This window comes from Triticum urartu, chromosome 7A (genome assembly GCF_056163025.1).
Source record: "Triticum urartu cultivar PI428250 chromosome 7A, HENAU_Tu73, whole genome shotgun sequence".
NCBI classification, from domain to species: domain Eukaryota; kingdom Viridiplantae; phylum Streptophyta; class Magnoliopsida; order Poales; family Poaceae; genus Triticum; species Triticum urartu.
This window is the reverse complement of record NC_141879.1, coordinates 740,998,848-741,018,195: the sequence shown is the minus strand read 5'-3', so window position 1 is coordinate 741,018,195 and position 19,348 is coordinate 740,998,848. Positions and strand designations below refer to the sequence as shown.

Genomic DNA, 19,348 nt, shown 5'->3' with positions numbered 1-19,348 from the left:
CCCTGTTCGTCCAACGGCATTGTTGGCTTGCATGGGGGTGGGAGTGGCGGTTGAATTGTAGATAATAGTACTAGGTGTAAGCCTAGATTTGCTCCGCTTTGGAGAGGTTTGGTGTCATGTCGTAGACGAGTGTTATGTCATGTTAGAGTTGAACTCCAATGCCGGTGAGCGGCATCGGTCCTTCCTCTCTGTGTTCATGGTGATCGGCGAGGCGGGAAGGAAGATCCATAGCACTCCCTCCCAATAATCCTATCGAAGTGATATATCTGTTACAGCCCCATACACTCCCCTCTTTCTCCATTGCCATGGAGGTGCAAGTTAGGGGGGACTAGATCGATTTTTTGCCCTCTGTCTAGCTCTTCGGGTGATTTGGAGGCAACCTTAGATTTTCACTATTTCATCCACTAGCGCTAAATCAACCTTGGCTGTCATAACAGTAGATCAAATAATGTAGATTCTTCAACCCCCATGGGAAGCCCTCGTTCCCTTGGCTGCAGTAGGACTATATTGCAATTTAGTTTATATCTTCATGTTCATGCAAGAAGAGAGGGCATGGAGCTTGGATGGTGTGTGCTTTTGCAAGGCGATGATAGTGCGTGGACTTTTATAGTCATGATCACATCGATGGAAGTGCCAGTCGTGGAAGCGAACGTTGATCAACAGACAAGTTACCGTGGGCCTACATGGTAGTGCAGGTGCCGGTCCGGGGCAAAAATGACATATTTGACCCTTTTTGAGAAATTTGGCACGAAATGACCTGACATGAAAAAAAAGCCAGACTTGATCCTTTTTGGCAAGTCCATAGACCTTGAAGTGGCTGCTACATTGTGCAAATCCATACCCCATAGTGTTGCGGCTTTGGGAAACCTTAATGACTTGCATAGTGTAGAAGCAAAACCACACATGTTTGGCATCGTTAAAAAGGGCCAGATTGTGATAAAGTTTTGAGTACAAGCAATTTCATGCTAAACATTCCAAGAAGGGTCAAATATACAATTTTAGCCTCTGTTCGGCTAGTGGATGTAACCTTAGGAAGTTAAGATCCTTGTTCATGCATTTGTAGCAACTTCGCTTTGGCATGTTTTGTTTTTGGTGCTGGCAGTCTAGTGACACAATTGTGTGGTAGAACTAGTAACTACTCCAAATAAAAGCCTAATTAGTGACCAGTCACAGTGTATTTTACTTTTAACTCTGGAAGAAAAAACATTGGTGCCAACTTTTTCCTGTTGTAAAACGAATATGTGAGTAGCTATAGCTAGTTGGATATCTGAATTAATAGTTGTTCTGATTAAATTGCCCGAGCTGCACATTTGTATAACCCTCTTAGAGTCACATGAGTTGGGTTTCGATGGATTTATCTTGGACACTGCTACCTAATTCTAGATTTCCTTAACTGAAGGATGGATTGCATTTTGAAAACATGATGGGATGGGAAACAAGCGGCAAATGTTCCGACAATGAAAATAAGACACACATTGCCATACAAAGTACGGAAAATAAATAAGAGATGGGTTATTTCAAAATATAATGGCAGAAGCAAGGGGTGAGCATTTGTGGCAATGGCAAACGATGGTCTTGCACATGCCACTTCAAGATATTTTGCTTGTACTCATGGCAAGATAATTTTTGAGAAAGGAATCCCCTTGAATTTCAACTTCCATGCCAAGTTAATGAGGTTGCCTTTATTTTGGTACTGCATGGAAAAGTATACGGTGCATTCATTCTAGCTAGCTGGTGATGGCACTATACGAGGAGCAAGTCCAGTGGCAGCTAAAACCAATGCATATGTGAAATATTAGAGTGGGCACATGCTTTTAATCTCCTTTCAAATTGTGCTTTGTTTCAAAAGTGAAATTGAATTGCTAAGGATCCAGCTCTCTCGCTTCATCACGAAATGAGGCTAAACGTTCAAAGTGTGCCTACCTATCGCCTCTCGGAGATAATGTACCAGGAAGATATATCTCTACTTCTATAAAATACTCAGTTGATGATGATGGTGCATCTGTCATCCATCATTTCTGACCGGTAGATTTGCATCTAATGACTATGAGGTAAGTTGTGGTCTCTTTGCAACAATAGTCCACTTCCCTGCTCCAGTTTGCAGAAAACCCTTTAGTATCTCGAAACCACCACATCCCTTCCTCACCTCATCAAAATAGCCCGAGGAATATATTTTGAGTGAAACAATTTTTAGTGATATATGTATATCAAAACTAGAGTGTTTTCTTTCAAGTTTGTGCACGAGTATTATTCTTCTTTGGATCCGTTGCAATGCACGGGCACATTGCTAGTACTATATGATCACAAAGATATATAAGATCCATTAATTCCATCTGGGGTAAGTGTGGCTCACACTACCGATCAAATATTACATATAGTATACTGCATGGGGATCATAGAAAATGAGTTGGGATGTCGAGTGAATAGTATGATTTATACTTTTAAAATCAAATCATATTTATATTAAAGGAGAGACCGACATATAGTATATTAAGGAGTGAAAACACTTTGTCTTATCGAGGAAAAAGACGCTTAATTTTGTCCTTGCTCTATGATGCACCCTGCCGAGTCGCCATTTTCGGCGCAAGACGACAAGAGCTGAGAAGAACAATAGAAGCAGGATATGAGCTTTTGAACCAAGTGGCCATGGTCTCTTTTAATTAGGGTAAATCTCTGCATGCAAAATACCACTCCATTGGTTCGATAGATGATGCGTAGCATCCCCGTCCTCTGCATCGTAAGTATGTGCTTTGATTAATTAGCAACCGAGTTGTCAATATTACCGCACCATTTGGCGCTAAAGAATCCGGTGACCACACATTAAAGCTGCACCATCTGATTGTTAACTTGACCATGACCCGCTGCACATGCACCACACATACACAAATGCTCTGGTCCCCAACACCCAAAACCATGTACATTTCAGTCACCAGCTAGCCGATGAATCTTTGGCCAGAGGAAAGGTAGATCTTTGAGAGAAGACGATACACATGATAAAAGGCCATCCATCATCACAAAAGAGCAGAGATACTATTTAGATACGAGATGCAAAGTATATGCATGTCTGTATGATGTGCCCATCTTCAAATATACGATGATGATCTTATCCCCAACGTTACCTGGTTAGGCACCTTTGCCGAAAAGTTCCTTTCTTCATGTTCCTCCACATATATGCCAATCGTTCCACAATTTCCTCTAGTGCGCAGCTGTACCGATCATGCAAGGACCTGGTTTTCCATGTTTGTCCATGTAATGAACTATTTCTCTTTGAAATTTTAATTGAAACCCTAGCTTTAAGTCTCTTGATCTGGTGGGTCATCGTTTGATGTTTTATCCTGAATAGCTGATGTCAAGTTTGTCTTGGTCAGTGGTTTTCCCGTTTTGATTTTATGCTTTAAGTCTTCTTCCCCGACCAGATTGCGGCGAAACAGTAATAACTCGACAAACATATGTTTGGCTTGCATAAATATTAGTACATGTAGTCTCCATTTTCTTTTCTTTTGTGAGAACGGTTACCTTATACTCCCTCTGTTTCAAATTTGAACTAAACCACGACATGAATTACGGAACTAAGGGAGTTATAAAATAGGATACATGCATCAATTAATCGAAAGAGATTCCCTCTTTTTGAGGCAGAAAAATTAACTATCCTGCTGCAAAAGTTGAAGATCAAACGTTAAAGCTTCCAGCAGGTCTCGTTCTTTCATAGTCCCTGACTATTTATCAGCTGACATAAATTTGTCTCAGCTAGACATCACGTCCACATCAGGCATCTTACTTGAACGGCAATCAAGCTAGACTCAGGATGTGTTATCCTTGCACTTTAGTTTTCCTTCGAATGATCTCCATCAGTCGAGTTGCTATCATGTTGTGCTGTAATGAATGGGCGAATCGATTCTGATGGAGACTAAAAGTTTTATTGACTAAAACAGATGAAGCACCCAAAACACAATGAAAAAGGCAATAGATTCCGCCCTGCAAATATTTTCGTACAGTCCAAACGAAATTGAAGTTTTCTTCGATTAATGGAGATGCTCAATTGGTTGGAGAAGAAGAAGTGGACAAGAGGTGAATATCGCAAAAGGTAGAGAAATACACGGACAATTTTTGCACAAGTACCAGCAGAGCATACAATTTATGTTTTGCTGGGTCGAATGCACCAAGCCAGCAATAAAGCCGAATTAAATGACAAATCTTAAGTACCACATAAGTTTTACTGTACAAAATCAACCAATGAACACAAATTGAATGTACAACGCGATCTAGCTAAAAAGCAGAGAGGGAGAGGAAAACAGGGCACAAGAACAACACTACAAACCTGATTAATTACAAACTAAGGTAAAAACGTGTCAGCGCCACCACCGGTCGGCGCCGCTAACTCGCCGCACCTCCCGCACCTGTTGTTTGCCGCCACCACGACCACCACCGTGGTCGTCGCTGGCGGCTGCGCGGGCATGGCAACGATGGGGGCACGACAGGAGGGGCATGTGGCACAGGTCCGGAGCCAGGCGTCGACGCATGCGACATGGAAACCGTGGCCGCACCGTGGGAGCACGCGCAGGGCCTCCCCCTCCGTGAACTCCGCCAGGCAGATCGCACACTCTGACGACGAGCATGTCGCCGGCGTCGGAGAAGCCCCGTTGGCGGCGAAGGGGATGGTGGGGAGCGCGTGGATGGCCTTCTTCTTGAGGCCCTTTGGGGGAGGAGGGGCGTGATCGGAGTATGAGGCCGAGCGGCGGCGGCGGCATGTGCACCGGGAGACGAGGGCGAGTCCAAGGACACAGACGAGCGCACATAGCAACGATGCTAGGATGAGCACCATGTCCGAGTTCACCGCCATCACAGGCGCCGTCTGCTGCTGCTCAGGGGCCTTCATGCTCACCGGTGACGACGACGGCTCGCCCGTGACAGTGTTCGCGAGGGCGGCGCCGTGCAGGAGGCTCGCCGGGGCGCGCATGGTGTTGTTTCTCTGTGCCTAGCTATGGTGTGTGGACTGTGGACTCTGTATCTAGCTTATCTTCGACTCTGAGCGTGCGTGTGTGCGATGCTCTGCTCTGCTCTCGACGTGGATTTTTATAGGCGAAAATTTTGTTTTTGCCGCTCTAGATTTTGCCAATTTTCTTTATGCCATTGTAAATTTTGACATTTCAGTTTTGCCACTCTTAGCTTTTGACAAATATCACAATTGCCATTATGTGGCAAAAACAAATTAATTTTGTTTCACTTTTGCCACTCTAGCTTTTGACAATGTATCACAATTGCCACTCTAATTTATTTTGGTTTTGCCACATAATGGCAATTGTGATATTTGTCAAAGGCTCAGAGTGGCAAAACTGAAATGTCAAAATCTAAAGTGGCATAAGGAAAATTGGCAAAATCTAGAGTGGCAAAAATAAAATTTTCCTTTTTTATAGCGTGGAGGGGGTCATCCGGTCATGATGGAAGGCAGAGCCAGCCAGCGGACAGGTAACGCCGGGGCCCACGGGGTAGTGGCGGGCGCCGATACAGCTCGTGCATGCCACTTTGGGGTGTTTCCTGCTGCACGCGTGGCTCCTTTTGATTTCTTTCTAGTAACAGAACTACGTGGATTCGTGGAAATTAAGCAAAGCACTAGAAATACCAGTAGTGATCAGTGGTAGAAATATCGGCTAAACGTCTGCTTTCCGAGAGAACCAGCCATGTGTGTTTGTGTATGTGTGAAAAGATGAGACACGCTTTACTTCTTTTGACCTATGCTTTCTTTTTTTGCTCCCAAAGAAGAAGAAAACCTGCGGCGCCAATTGATTTCTTGTGATAAAGTGGACTGGCGAAAGGGATTCGAGGCACCCCTTTTTTGACTAATATGCATAACATATCTCAAAAAAATGCATAAACAAACTACCAATAATATGGTCTATCGGGGATATTTATAATAATGTCCCGTTGAAAAAAATGCCATCTTGCAAAGACAAAGAAATTTGCCATGGTCCATATAGTAAAACTGTCACGATCCATAAACTACATTTGCCGTGCTCCATAAACTATATTTGCCATGGTACAATATAAAGTAGTTTTTTCCATGTCGCGATTTTTTTCTTTTTGCCATGATGCATAAACTACATTTGCCATGCTACATGAATTTAAATTGCCATGGTCCCATAGAAAGTATTTTCATGATCCATAAACTACACTTGCCATGCTCCATGAACTTAAATTCCCATGGTTCCACAAAAATGATTTTGCTGCCATGTCGCAAAGAAATAAAATAGACATGATCCATAAACTAGAATTCCGTGCTCCATGAACCAAAATTGCCATGGTCCCATAAAAAAATATACATTTGCCATGTTGTAAAGAAATAAAATTGCCATGATACACAACCTACATTTTCCATGCTCCATGAACTTCAATTGCCATGGTACCCTAAAAAGTTATTTTTTTTGTTTACCATGTTACAAAGAAAGAAAATTGCCATGATATACTATTAAAGACTTTACGATGCTACTATGGAGGAAAGAGTTTGCCATGGTTTGTTACACTAATTTGTCGTCAAGGTATATGAATTTGACCATCAGATTTCACGAGAAACTAAAATTTGCCATAGAAAAATTTGAGACATGCCAAAAACTATTAAATTGTCATGCGATCAAGGAAAATTAAAATTTGCCATGTTTTGGGTAAAGCATGTTCATACTTTGCCATGATACGTAAGGAAAACTCCATGTACTTGCCATGATACGTAAGATATTTGCACGGGAAAGACGCACACATGGCCCCCAGGGACCCAGCCACATCGTCGATGTTGAAGCGGTCTCCATTAATGGCCATTACGATGCTCTTGCTGAAATTAACTCTGAGTCCAGTGGTGTCTCCAAAAGCACTATGGATAGATCGCAGTGCAAGCACCCCCTGCCGGACTGGGTTGAGGAGGATGGCCACGTCATCGGCGTACATGGAAGTGCAGTACGCCGGTACCCTAGCCCTAATCCTAGTAATGGCGACCTGCTATTATTTTTATTGAAGGAGATATCGACATAGTATCTTATAGTGAAAACACTGTCTTATCAAGGAACCACGCTCAATTCTGCCCTTGCTCTGTGATGCACCCTGCCGGCTGCCGAGTCGCCATTTTTGGCGCAAAACGACAAGAGCTGAGAAGAACAATAGAAGCACGATATGGACTTTTGAACCAAGTGATCATCCTTTTAATTGGGGTTAATGTCTGCATGCAAAATACAACTCCATTCGTTCGATACAGGATGCGTGATTAACTTAACAAAGTAGTACATTGTGGAAAGCAACAACTACCTATCTATCTATCTATCTATCTATCTATTGTAAGTGAGTGATGGATCATACATTACATTTTTGATCGGTCCCATGTTATATGTTAGGTTGTCTTGGTAAGTTATGTTATAAGAGAATAGCACCCCGACCTCTGCGTACGTAAGTATGTGCTTTGATTAATTAGCAACCGAGGTCAATCTTGCCGCTCTTTTGTGCAGCTACTCCCACTATCTATATCTCCCTCACGGTATTTTCAATGACGACCTACAAATTTTCTTCCACATCCTTCCATGGACAGGGGGACCAGTCCGCAAATACATATGCGAGTGGCCGCCATCCAAAGCTGCCTGCACACATTCGGCCTCCCTCATTTTTATAAAAGTCAGCACATTCAAATAGCCGCATACATAGAGTTTAGATGCTCGAATAGCCGCATACATGGAGTACAGCCGTTCAAATATCCATATGCAGCACTAGTTCAAATTTTAAAAAGTTCAAATGTAACATTTCAACGTTCTTGTCCCCTTTAAGCGCCAATTGATGCTTTAGGGACCATATCTTCCTCCAGCTGTTCGTGAGTTGGTTGATGCAGAATATTTTTGTTGCATTTGACTAAACTCTTCAAATATGGCAAAATTCTGGTCTAGAAGTTCGATAGGATCACCCATGTTGTCAAATTTTAGAGCCGCGGCAGCATCCTGACTCTCATCCTCGACGATCATGTTGTTCACGATCACACATGTTATCACCTCTCACAAGGTCTCCAGATCCCTTTGTTTAGCAGGTCCATGAACAACTGCAGAACGGTCCTGCAGAATTCCAAATGCCCGCTCGACATTCTTTCTAGATGCTTCTTGTCTTTGGGCAAAGTGAGACTTTTTCAGGCCAACTGGTTAAACATAGTGCTGACAAAGGTAGCCCACAAATAATATATACTGCCAACCAGATAGTAGCCCATATTGTACTCATGTCAACCAGATAGTAGCCCACAGAGGAGCTTTTCCTTCGGCGAGCCTCACAAACAATGATGATCGCTGCAGCACATTGATGTCACTATGAGACCCGTGCATGCCAAAGAAAGCGTGCCAAATCCAAAAATTATTGTGATGCAATTGCTTCAAGAATTATGGTGGGCTTATTAACATGACACTGATATTGCCCTTGTACGACCTTCGGGCAGTTCTTTTATTTGCAATGCATATAGTCAAGAGATCTAAGCAAACCTCGTCACCCTCTTGCTTCTGAGGTTGCCAAGAGCCTCTCAGTGTTTGCCACAGTTGGTTCTCTCAGGTAATGATGTCCAAATACCTTGACCACGACAGTTGCAAACCTGACCATCCATAGTTACTCGTCCCACGAATCATCTGCCGTACCATATGCAAGCATCAGATGTGCGGCCATGCTCTTGTGGTAACCACAGAAGCCAACCATTCCCACGACGTCCTTCTTCAAGATGAAGTAGTGATCATAAGACCAGGCGTCATGGTACAAACGATCGAAGACAGTCTTGCACATCCGAAATCACAATTGGAAATGGTCAGCGAAGAGTGCACTAGGGGCCAAGTAGTCCGCCATCAGTGTCAAATGGTCGCGCGCCCTATTGCGTTGAGCACTCGATGGCTCTTGATGGATCCCCTTGAAATTGAGAACATCCTCCTTCACACACTCCACCTCTTAAATGATCGCTTGCATCATCATTGTCTCATCCGTGTAGTCCTCCTCGTCGGACAAGCGGTCAGACGACTCAAAATAGTGGTCGCATATGTACTCCAAATCGGAATCCATTGCTTGAAAGAAGAAGCAAAAACTTTTTTAGCTCCGGCAATTCATCGAATAGTTGACGGGCATGGTGAGTATAGCAGTAGCGGATAGTACCTGGCAGGGTGGTAGGAGGACAGGGGTTGAACAACGATGGAGGAGAAGCGGGGTGGAGCCCGACTAGAATACCGGTGGTGACAAAGACATAGAGATTCAGCGGGGGTGTGGCGTGACGGCCGGGGTGGTGGAGCTGCAGCGAAGGCAAGAGAGAAAGATGGAAGGAGGGAAATGGGGAGGATGGAGGCACGAGTCCAGAAAGAGTTTTGGATGGGTCGAGGGTGCGGAGCCCTACGTGGTTGCTGCCCGAACTCCTGCAAGGCCCCCCCACATTTGTCTCGGGTTTGCCAGAAAAAGTACGTTTGGACCGCTCGGCGGACCGGTACACCCCCGCATTGGATCGCAAATCATGTCTAGACCACGCGGTCCGGCTAGTTGCGGGCGGTTTGAGGGTCTGTCTCTAAGATGCCCTGATGCATCAACTTTACTTCTCTGGTGCGGCTTCATGTTATGAGATACGCATGTATGCAGGACGTGTGAATCATCTATATATCACTGGGGACTTTGGTTCAAACAAGTGTGGTTGGATGGTTAGAGGGACTATAGTATCCCCATCCCATCAGGGTTCAAATCCTGGTGCTCGCATTTATTTCTGGATTTATTTTAGGATTTCTGGCGATGCGCATTCAGTGGGAGGAGATGTTCCTATCGACGACGAGGCGCCTACGGTGACTTTGTAAATCTCAAGATGATATGTCAGCTCAGTCATTCAGAGGTACTCATAGGGGTAGGGTGTGCGTGTGTGCGTTCATAGAAGTGAGTGTATGTTCGCGTGTATATGAGCGCTTGTGTTTGTACTAATGAAGATCTGTGTGTGTTCATTTGGTGTCAAAAACTTTGGTGATCACAAATTTAATCTGCGCCATCTGATCGTTTAAGTTGAGCACGAGCCGCTGCTCACCACACATACACAGACGCTGTTGTTAGAGTTAAGTTGACCCAAAACCACGGACATTTCAGTCACCATCTAGCAAATGAATCTTGTTAGAGTTAACCTTGTTCTACATGTTTATTTCACCTTGATTTCTTAGTTGCATGCAGATTAGAGTAAAGCATCGCACGTTTAGTCATGCCAAGTTGCGAGTGCCGCATGAGGCTGTGCAAGTAGGGCACAATGTGTGTGCGCGCCTGTACTAGTACTAGTATTGCGTGCATTGTTAGAGCATCTCCAACAGTCGCTCAAAAACTACTCCATGCGCTAAATACCGTCCTTTTTAGGCGCCAAAGACGTTCCGACAGATGCTGCAAAATAGTGCGCGCGCAAAACAATTTAATGCACATGCTTAAAAGCGCTATCGCATGCTGCAAAAGTTGGGCGCCGAACAGCGCACGCTTCATAATTTGCAACGCGTGATTTTTTTTGGGCACGTGTTTTTAGGCATGTGGAAAACCAATATTGACGGTGGCACGCTAAAAGTGATATGGTGGCGCTGTACCACTATTTTAGCGTTCGGTATTTTTACGTCTTTGTTGGAGATGCTCTTAGTTAGAGTGATGCACGATGTGGCTGCATGGATAATGCTGCTTGTTAGATAGGCTTAACGGTGAATCTAATGATCTGACGTGGAGTGTCAGCGATCATGGTACTGGAGCAGAGCAAGCGGAAGCGTGCGAGGCCAAGGATTCGACTCGTGGGCCGGCTACCCGGCCCACTCGCGACAGGCAACTTCCCCAGTGGCTTGCAGGCCCGAACTGAGCCCGATAAGGGTGTACGCCACTATATTACCGTTGGTGTGTGTTGTGTGTGGATCTGGGAAGGAACTGGTGGCTTCGGCCGGCACCGTGTGCGTGAGCTTGTACCCGCCTCTCATGGCGAATTCCTCCTCCAATTCGATCTATACAAGTTGGTAGTTCACATATGGTATCAGAGCAGTTCCATTCTGGAGCTTCCCCGCCACCCCCACCGCACCAGATTCCGTGAATTTCGTCGGCGAGAGGCCATGGAGAAGCTGTCGGCGGAGGGCCGCAACATCGATGAGTTCGTCAAGGCGGCCGTCACCGATGATCTCGAGCAGCGCCTCAAGGTACACATCGACGACCTCCTCAAGTCCATGACCAAGCTGCTCCAGGAATCGACCAAGACCCTGGACGGGCTCATCACGGCCCACGTCGACGGCGTCCGTTTCGAGCTCCATCTCGACATCGAGCAGATCCGCTCCGATCTGGAGCGAGTCGACAAGGTCGACTACGAGGCCAGGCCCGGAAGCTCGTCTGCTGGCAGAGAAGCGCGTACCCAGAACATCTACGTTCCAACCCCGGCTCGCGGAGCGCGTGATTTGCAGTCTCCTCGGGAAATTCAGTCGCCCCGCGAACTTGTTGCTCTGGATCAAGGTGAGAAGTACAACTCAGGTCCCCGAGTTGAATTTCCGCGGTTTGATGGGTCTAATCCACGGTTGTGGCAAGCTAGATGTGAGGATTACTTCAAGTTATGGGGACTCACCACAGCAGGTGGATATCTTATGCCACTGCCCAGTTTGAAGGTGCAGCTGCTCGATGGTTGGAGTCAGTGCAGAGGCGAACTATGGAACTGCATTGGACTGAATTTTGCAACCTATTGCAGACGAGGTTTGGCCGAAACCAACACCAGAATCTCTTGAGGAAGATGTTCAGAATTAACCAGACTGGGTCAGTGGAGGAGTATGTGGAACAATTTGCAGAATTGTATGACCAACTAACTGCATATGAGTCCAGCCATGATCCTCTGCATTACACCACCCGTTTTATTGATGGTTTGAAACCAGGTGTTCGGATGGCCATTGCCATGCAAAAACCACGCGATCTGGATACTACTTATGAGTTGGCCCTGCTCCATGAGGAATTGGGAGAAATGCAATACACTACCACAACAAAAAGAAGCTCCAATCCTTCCGGGATTTATCCGTACAAGGCAAAGACGGTGGAGGATAAGAAACCAACTGAAGGCCACAGATCCCTGCCTGCTGAAGATAAATGGACCTCTCTGAGGAATTTTAGGAGGGCCAAAGGATTGTGTTTCATTTGCGGTGAGAAGTGGTCCAAGGACCACCAATGCAAATCTACAGTCTAGTTACATGTGGTTCAAGAGCTTATTGATCAGCTGCAAGGCTCCACTCCTTCCCAGGATGAGTCAGACAGTGACTCTGACAATCTGATGCTGTTGTCAGCAGCTGCTACAAGCAACAGTGTGTCCACATTGTCCTTGTCCTTGCTAGTGAACATACAAAATGCAGAGTTGAAGTTCTTGGTAGATTCTGGCAGCACTCACTCGTTTTTGGACAGCTCTTTGCATTCCATGCTTCCAGAAATTACTGACATTAAAGCAGTTACAGTGAAGGTAGCAGGTGGAGGAAAATTGACTTGCTCACAACAAGTGAAACAATGTCAGTGGAATTGTCAAGGCAAGGAATTTTTCCATGATTTCAGATTATTGTCCTTAGGGGGTTATGATGGCATTTTGGGTCTGGACTGGTTGGCCAAACACAGCCCCATGTACATTGATTGGGAACAGAAGTGGCTTTCATTCCAGTACAAGGGTGTTACAGTCACATTGCAAGGAGACCTGCCTGAGGAATGTGCTTTTACAGTTATGGCTATTTTTTAGAATGTTGTCTCTGAACATAAGGAACAGTTACCTGAAATTCAGGCTTTGTTGGACAAGTATGCAATTGTCTTCTCTCCTCCTACAGGTCTGCCTCCCAGAAGATAGTATGATCACAGTATACCATTAATACCTGGTGCTCAACCAGTGTCCATCAGACCCTACAGGATTCCTCCCCATCTGAAAGTTGAAATAGAAAAGCAGGTGCAGGAAATGCTAACAAGGGTGATAATTCAGGTGAGCAATAGTCCCTTCTCATCTCCTGCTTTGATGGTTAAGAAAAAGGAAGAAGGAGATTGGAGGTTGGTCATTGATTTTAGACATCTTAATGCTCTCACAATTAAGAGCAAGTATCCAATTCCTGTTATAGATGAGTTACTAGATCAACTTGCTGGAGCCTGTTGGTTTTCCAAACTAGACCTAAGAGCTAGCTACCATCAGATCAGGCTAGCACCTGGAGAAGAATTCAAAACTGCTTTCCAAACACATACTAGCCACTATGAGTTTACTGTGGTAGCTATGGGCTTGACAGGTGCACCCAATACCTTCCAAGGGGCAATGAACACAGATCTAACTCCAGTTCTGAGAGGAGAAGATCCTTGTGCAGTATGTTTCTTCGATGATATCCTCATCTTCAGTAAAACTTTGAAAGAACATTTTATACATTTGGAAAAAGTGTTGAGTATTCTGTTGGAAAAGCAGTGGAGAGTGAAGCTGAGCAAGTGTGACTTTGCTAAACAGGAAATTGCTTATCTGGGCCATGTCATTAGCAGTGAAGGGGTTTCAACAGATGCTAGCAAAATTGCAACTGTTAAAAGCTGGCCAGTCCCTACTGATGTGAAGCAAGTCAGAGGATTTCTGGGCTTAACTGGGTACTACAGGAAGTTTATCAGGAATTATGGGATGATAAGTAGACCATTAACTGATCTCTTAAAAAAGGGGGCTATCTTTGTGTGGACACCAGCTACAGAGATGTCTTTCCAAACACTGAAGCAAGCTCTTATTCATGCTCCTGTCTTGGCATTACCTGATTTTTCTAAACAATTTATGGTTGAAACTGATGCTTGTGATGTTGGGATTGGGGCTGTTCTAACGCAACAGGACCATCCCATTGCTTTTATCAGTAGAGCTCTGGGCCCTAGGAACAGAGGATTATCTGTTTATCAGAAGGAGTATCTAGCTATATTGTTAGCTATTGAGCAATGGAGACCATACTTGCAGTTCCAAGAATTCACTATCAGGACAGATCAAAAAAGTTTGGTGAATCTTTCTGATCAGAGATTACATACACCCTGGCAGCAAAAAGCTCTCACAAAAATGATGGGATTGAATTATAAGATTGTTTACAAGAAGGGTATTGATAATTCTGCAGCTGATGCCCTTTCTAGGAGACCTCAGTCAGATTCTCAAGTGCTAGCAATCTCTGGGAATCAGCCCAGTTGGTTGGAAGAAGTGGTGGGGAGCTATAAGCATGACATAAAAGCACAAGAAATATTGCAACAATTTTCAGTACAACCCAAGTCCAAGAACAATTTCCAACTGTTACAAGGTGTGTTGAGGTATAAAGGTTGCATTTGGGTGGGCAATGACCGTGGTTTGCACAAAAAAATTTGCCAAGCTTTCCATGACACTCCCTTGGGTGGTCATTCTGGATTTCCTGTTACATACAAAAGAATTAGGGCACTATTTAAATGGGTGGGTATGAAGGAACGGATACAACAGTTTGTGCAATCTTGTCTCATTTGTCAGCATGCCAAACCTGAGAGAGTGGCTTATCCTGGGTTGCTATCACCACTGCCTATTCCTGCAAAAGCCTGGGAAACAGTGACAATGGACTTCATCTCAGGATTGCCATCATCTGATCAGTATGATTGCATCATGGTGGTCACTAACAAATTTACAAAGTATGGTCATTTCATACCTGTCAAACATCCCTATACAGCCCGGAAAATTGCGGAACTCTTTCTGGACAATATTTACAAGCTCCATAGCATGCCTCTCTCTATAATATCAGATAGAGATCCAGTTTTCACCAGTAAATTCTGGCAATCTCTGGTGAAGAGGACAGGAGCTGTGCTTAATATGAGCACATCATATCATCCTGAAACTGATGGACAAACAGAACGTGTCAATCAGCAAGTGGAGTGTTTTTTGAGGTGTTTCATCAGTTCTCATCCGAACAAGTGGGCAAAGCTTTCACTTTGTGAGTTTTGGTACAATACCAACTGGCATTCAACACTTGACAAATCTCCATTTGAGGTTCTTTATGGTTATGGGCCTCGGCATTTTGGAATTTCAGCTTTAGACTCGGTTGATCCTGTTGATTTGCAGCAGTGGTTGGATGCGCGAGCAGTGGTTCAGCAGTCAGTGCGGCAGCATTTGTTGCGTGTTCAACAAAGAATGAAACATCAAGCTCATAAGAAGCGCACTGAAAGGACGTTTGCTGTGGGAGATCGAGTATTCCTTAAGCTCCAGCCGTATGTACAATCATCGGTGGTTCACAGAGAAAATCACAAACTTGCGTTCAAGTATTTCGGTCCGTTTCTGATTCTGGAGAAGATCGGCGAAGTGGCTTATCGTTTGCAATTACCAGCAGCTAGCCGTATTCACCCTATATTCCATGTTTCACAGTTGAAGCGCTGTGTGCATCCACAACATGAGGTACTCAAGTCGCTTCCTCCTGTTGATGCTCATCTTCAGTTTCCGTTAAGATACTGCAGGAGCGCCTTCGCCGCGCGGACAACCGATCGGTGGCACAAGTCCTAGTTCAGTGGTGTGGAGGGGATGCTACTTCGGCAACCTGGGAGGATAAGGATTCGCTGTGGCAGTTGTTTCCTCGTGCCCCGGCTTGGGGACAAGCCGGTTCTGAAGAAGGGGGGAATGTCAGCGATCATGGTACTGGAGCAGAGCAAGCGGAAGCGCGCGAGGCCAAGGATTCGACTCGTGGGCCGGCTACCCGGCCCACTCGCGACCAGCAACTTCCCCAGTGGCTTGCAGGCCCGAACTGGGCCCGATAAGGGTGTACGCTACTATGTTACCGTTGGTGTGTGTTGCGTGTGGATCTGGGAAGGAACCGGTGGCTTCGGCCGGCACCGTGTGCGTGAGCTTGTACCCGCCTCTCATGGCGAATTCCTCCTCCAATTCGATCTATACAAGTTGGTAGTTCACATGGAGACTCCAGGATATGAGGAGATGGCCGAGTAGTGTGGCCGAGTCGTGAGATCGTTAGTAGCCTTTTGTACCGGCTAGTTGAGTGTTTAGTGGACAGGCAATTGTGAGCTTGGCCGTGTATCCTATGTGTGCCACCTACTTAAGTTGTGAATCAGCCGTGAGAAGAAAGATAAGAAGAGAAAGGCACATAGTTGTGTGCGTGCCAGATTTGTGTGTGTTCTTCTTCTACCTCTTGCGTGTGTGTGTTGTTTCTTCTCCTCCTCTGAAACCCAACAAATCTTTGGCCGGAAGAAAATGTGAATCTTTGAGACAAGACGATACACATTAAAGTCCATCCATCTATCCATGACAACAGCGCAGAGATATTTAGATATGAGATGCTGAGTACATGTCTGTATGATGTACTTATCTTCAAATATACGAATATACGATGATGATCTTATCGCCAACGTTACCTTGATATGTACCTTTGCCGAAAAGGTCCACTGTTCATGTTCCTCCACATATATGCCAATCGTTCCACAATTTCACCTACTGTGCAGGTGTATCGATCATGCAAAGACTTGGTTTTCCATGTAATGAATGATTACTCTTTAATTGAAACCCTAACTGTCGATGGAATGTTCTGTTGGTTCTACTTGCTTTGATGTGTGGTGTTTCTATAGTCAAGAGGTGGCGGCTCCCGCGGGAATACAACTAATGTTTGAGTTAATTGTATGTGGGGAATGAGATGATTTGCCCCACTTTACAATGGGTTAGATGATTTGCCCCAGGGTTGTTTCAATGATGAGTGGCCCCGGCCTCACCCGGCAGGCATCCTCTCACAGGGGGGGGGGGGGGGCAATTGTAAAGTGGAGCAAAAGAATTTATGTTAAATTTGTCTGTCTTACCTACAATGTCTCGACGGTGAAACAATCACCGTCGGGGGGGGGGGGGGGGGGGGGGGTTATCGTTTGAGGTTTCATCGTAAATGATGTCAAGTTTGCCATGGCAGGCACTTTTCCCGTTTTGATTTTACGCCCCTAATTTTCTTCCCCGGCTTGATGAGGCCAAGCAATAACTCAACAAAGAAATGTTTGGCTTGTGGAAATTTTTGCTTTCACTGCTAACAAGCATAAATGTTAGTACGGGTAATCTCTATTGCGGTTGTAATAATCTAGGCTTCCAAACTCGTCTTGTTTATTTCTTTTGTGAAAACGGTTAACTTTATAAAAAAAAAGGATGCATGCATCAATTACTCGAAAGAGATTCCATCGTTTTGAAGAGAAAAATTAACTATCCTGCTGCAAAAGTTTTGGATCAAACGTTAAAGCTTCCAACATGTCTCAGTATTTCACAGTCCCTGGCTATTTATCAACTGACAGAAATTTGTCTCAGCTAGACATCACGTCCACATCAGCCAGCATACTTTAACGGCAATCAAGCTAGACTCAGGATGTGTTATCCTTCCACTTTAGTTTTCCTTCAAATGATCTCCATCAGTCGAGTTGCTATCATGTTGTGCTGTAATGAATGGGCGAATCGATTCTGATGGAGACTAAAAGTTTTATTGACTAAACCAGATGAAGCACCCAAAACACAATGAAAAAGGCAATAGATTCCACCCTGCAAATATTCGTAGAGTCGAAATGAAATTGAAGTTTTCTTCGATTAATCGAGATGCTCAATTGATTGGAGAAGAAGAAGAAGTGGACAAGAGGTGAATATCGCAAAAGGTAGAGAAATACACGGACAATTTTTGCACAAGTACCAGCAGAGCATACAATTTATGTTTTGCTGGGTCGAATGCAACAAGCCAGCAATAGAGCCTAATTAAATGGCAAATCTTAAGGAACACATAAGTTTTACTTTACAAAATCAACTTGTGAAGACAAATTGAATGTACAACACGACCTAGCTAAAAAGCAGAGAGAGAGAGAGAGAGAGAGAGAGAGAGAGAGAGAACAATACTACAAACCTGATTAATTTCAAACTAAGGTAAAAACGTGTCATCGTCACCACCGGTCGGCGCCGCCAGCTCGCCGCACCTCCCGCACCTGTTGTTTGCCGCCGCCACGACGACCACCGTGGTTGTCGACGCCGGCCCCGCGGGCGTGGCAACGATGGGGGCACGACAGGAGGGGCACGTGGCACAGGTCCGGAGCCAGGCGTCGACGCATGCGACATGGAAGCCGTGGCCGCACCGTGGCAGCACGCGCAGGGCCTCCCCCTCCATGTACTCCGCCAGGCAGATCGCACATTCTGACGACGAGCCTGTCGCCGGCGTCGGAGAAGGCCCGTTGGCGACGAAGGAGACGGTGGGGAGCGCGTGGATAACTTTCTTCTTGAGGCCCTTCGGGGGAGGAGGAGCGTCATCGAATGATGAGGCCGAGCGGCGGCGTCGGCATGTGCACCGGGAGATGAGGGCGAGGCCGAGGACGCAGACGAGCGCACATAGCAACGACGCTAGGATGAGCACCATGTCCGAGTTGACCGCCATCGGAGGCGCCGTCTGCTGCTGCTGCTCAGGTGCCTTCATACTCACCGGCGACGACGATGGCTCGCCCGGGCCACTGTTCGCGAGGGCCGCGCGGTGCAGGAGGTTCGCCGGAGCGCGCATGATGTGTGAACTCTGGACTATTTATCTAGCTTATCTTTGACTCCGAGCGTGCGTGTGTGCGATGCTCTGCTCTGCTCTGCCTCTGCGTGGGTTTTTATAGCGTGGAGGCGGTCATCCGGTGATGGAAGTGACCATGGTGGTGGAATGGAGAGCCGGCCAACGGACAGGTAAGGCCGGGGCCCCAGGGTTAGTGGCCGGCGCCGATATGGCTCGTGCAAGCCACTTTGGGGTGTTTCCTCCTGCACGGGTGGCTCCTTTTGGTTTAGTACCAGTTCTACGTGGATTCGTGGAAATTAAGCAAAGCACTAGAAATGCTAGTGGTGATACTGTATGGTAGAAATATCAGCTAAGCGTCTGCTTTCCAAGAGACCAGCCATGTGTGTGTGTGTGTGTGTGTGTGTGTGTGTGTGTGTGTGTGTGTGTGTGTGTGAAAAGATGAGACACGCTTTACTTCTTTTGATCTGTGCTTTGCTCCCAAAGAAGAGGAAAACTTGCGGTGCCAATTCATTTCTTGTGGTAAAGTGGATCAGCGAAAGGGATTCAAGGCACCCCTTTTGACTAAGATATGCATATAACATATTCTGAACAAAACACATAAAAGACTACGAATAATACGGTATATAATGCATACTTATAATAAAGCATATAATCTTGTACATAAGTTTTAGACGCCAATATATAATTGACGCTCGATCTGGGAGTAACCCACAGCGAACGAATCATTCGATTTAGGATGTTTGATCAACCGAACGTTTTCGTTCACTGGACCAACCCTCCAGCGCGTCGCACGGCCCGATAGGCCACTTACTATACTAGCATTCCTCCAGGTAATTCTTTGTGCCAAAAAAGAAAAATACAGT

At 45.5% G+C, this 19,348-nt stretch overlaps 1 protein-coding gene and 1 pseudogene across 1 annotated transcript; both read right to left on the bottom strand.

Moving 5' to 3' along the window:
* Positions 1–4,200: 4,200 nt before the first annotated feature.
* Positions 4,201–5,061, bottom strand: LOC125520763 (RING-H2 finger protein ATL8). Its single transcript, XM_048685776.2, has one exon. The coding sequence runs from the start codon at positions 4,955–4,957 to the stop codon at positions 4,334–4,336; it is 624 nt and encodes a 207-aa protein (XP_048541733.1). The 5' UTR covers positions 4,958–5,061; the 3' UTR covers positions 4,201–4,333.
* Positions 5,062–17,605: 12,544 nt separating this feature from the next.
* On the bottom strand, positions 17,606–18,579 carry LOC125524447 (putative E3 ubiquitin-protein ligase ATL44 pseudogene; annotated as a pseudogene).
* Positions 18,580–19,348: the final 769 nt, after the last annotated feature.

What these genes read in the sequence shown, in the direction of transcription:
- LOC125520763 (XM_048685776.2), bottom strand. Translation starts at nt 4,957, where the DNA reads ATGCGCGCCCCGGCGAGCCTCCTGCACGGCGCCGCCCTCGCGAACACT.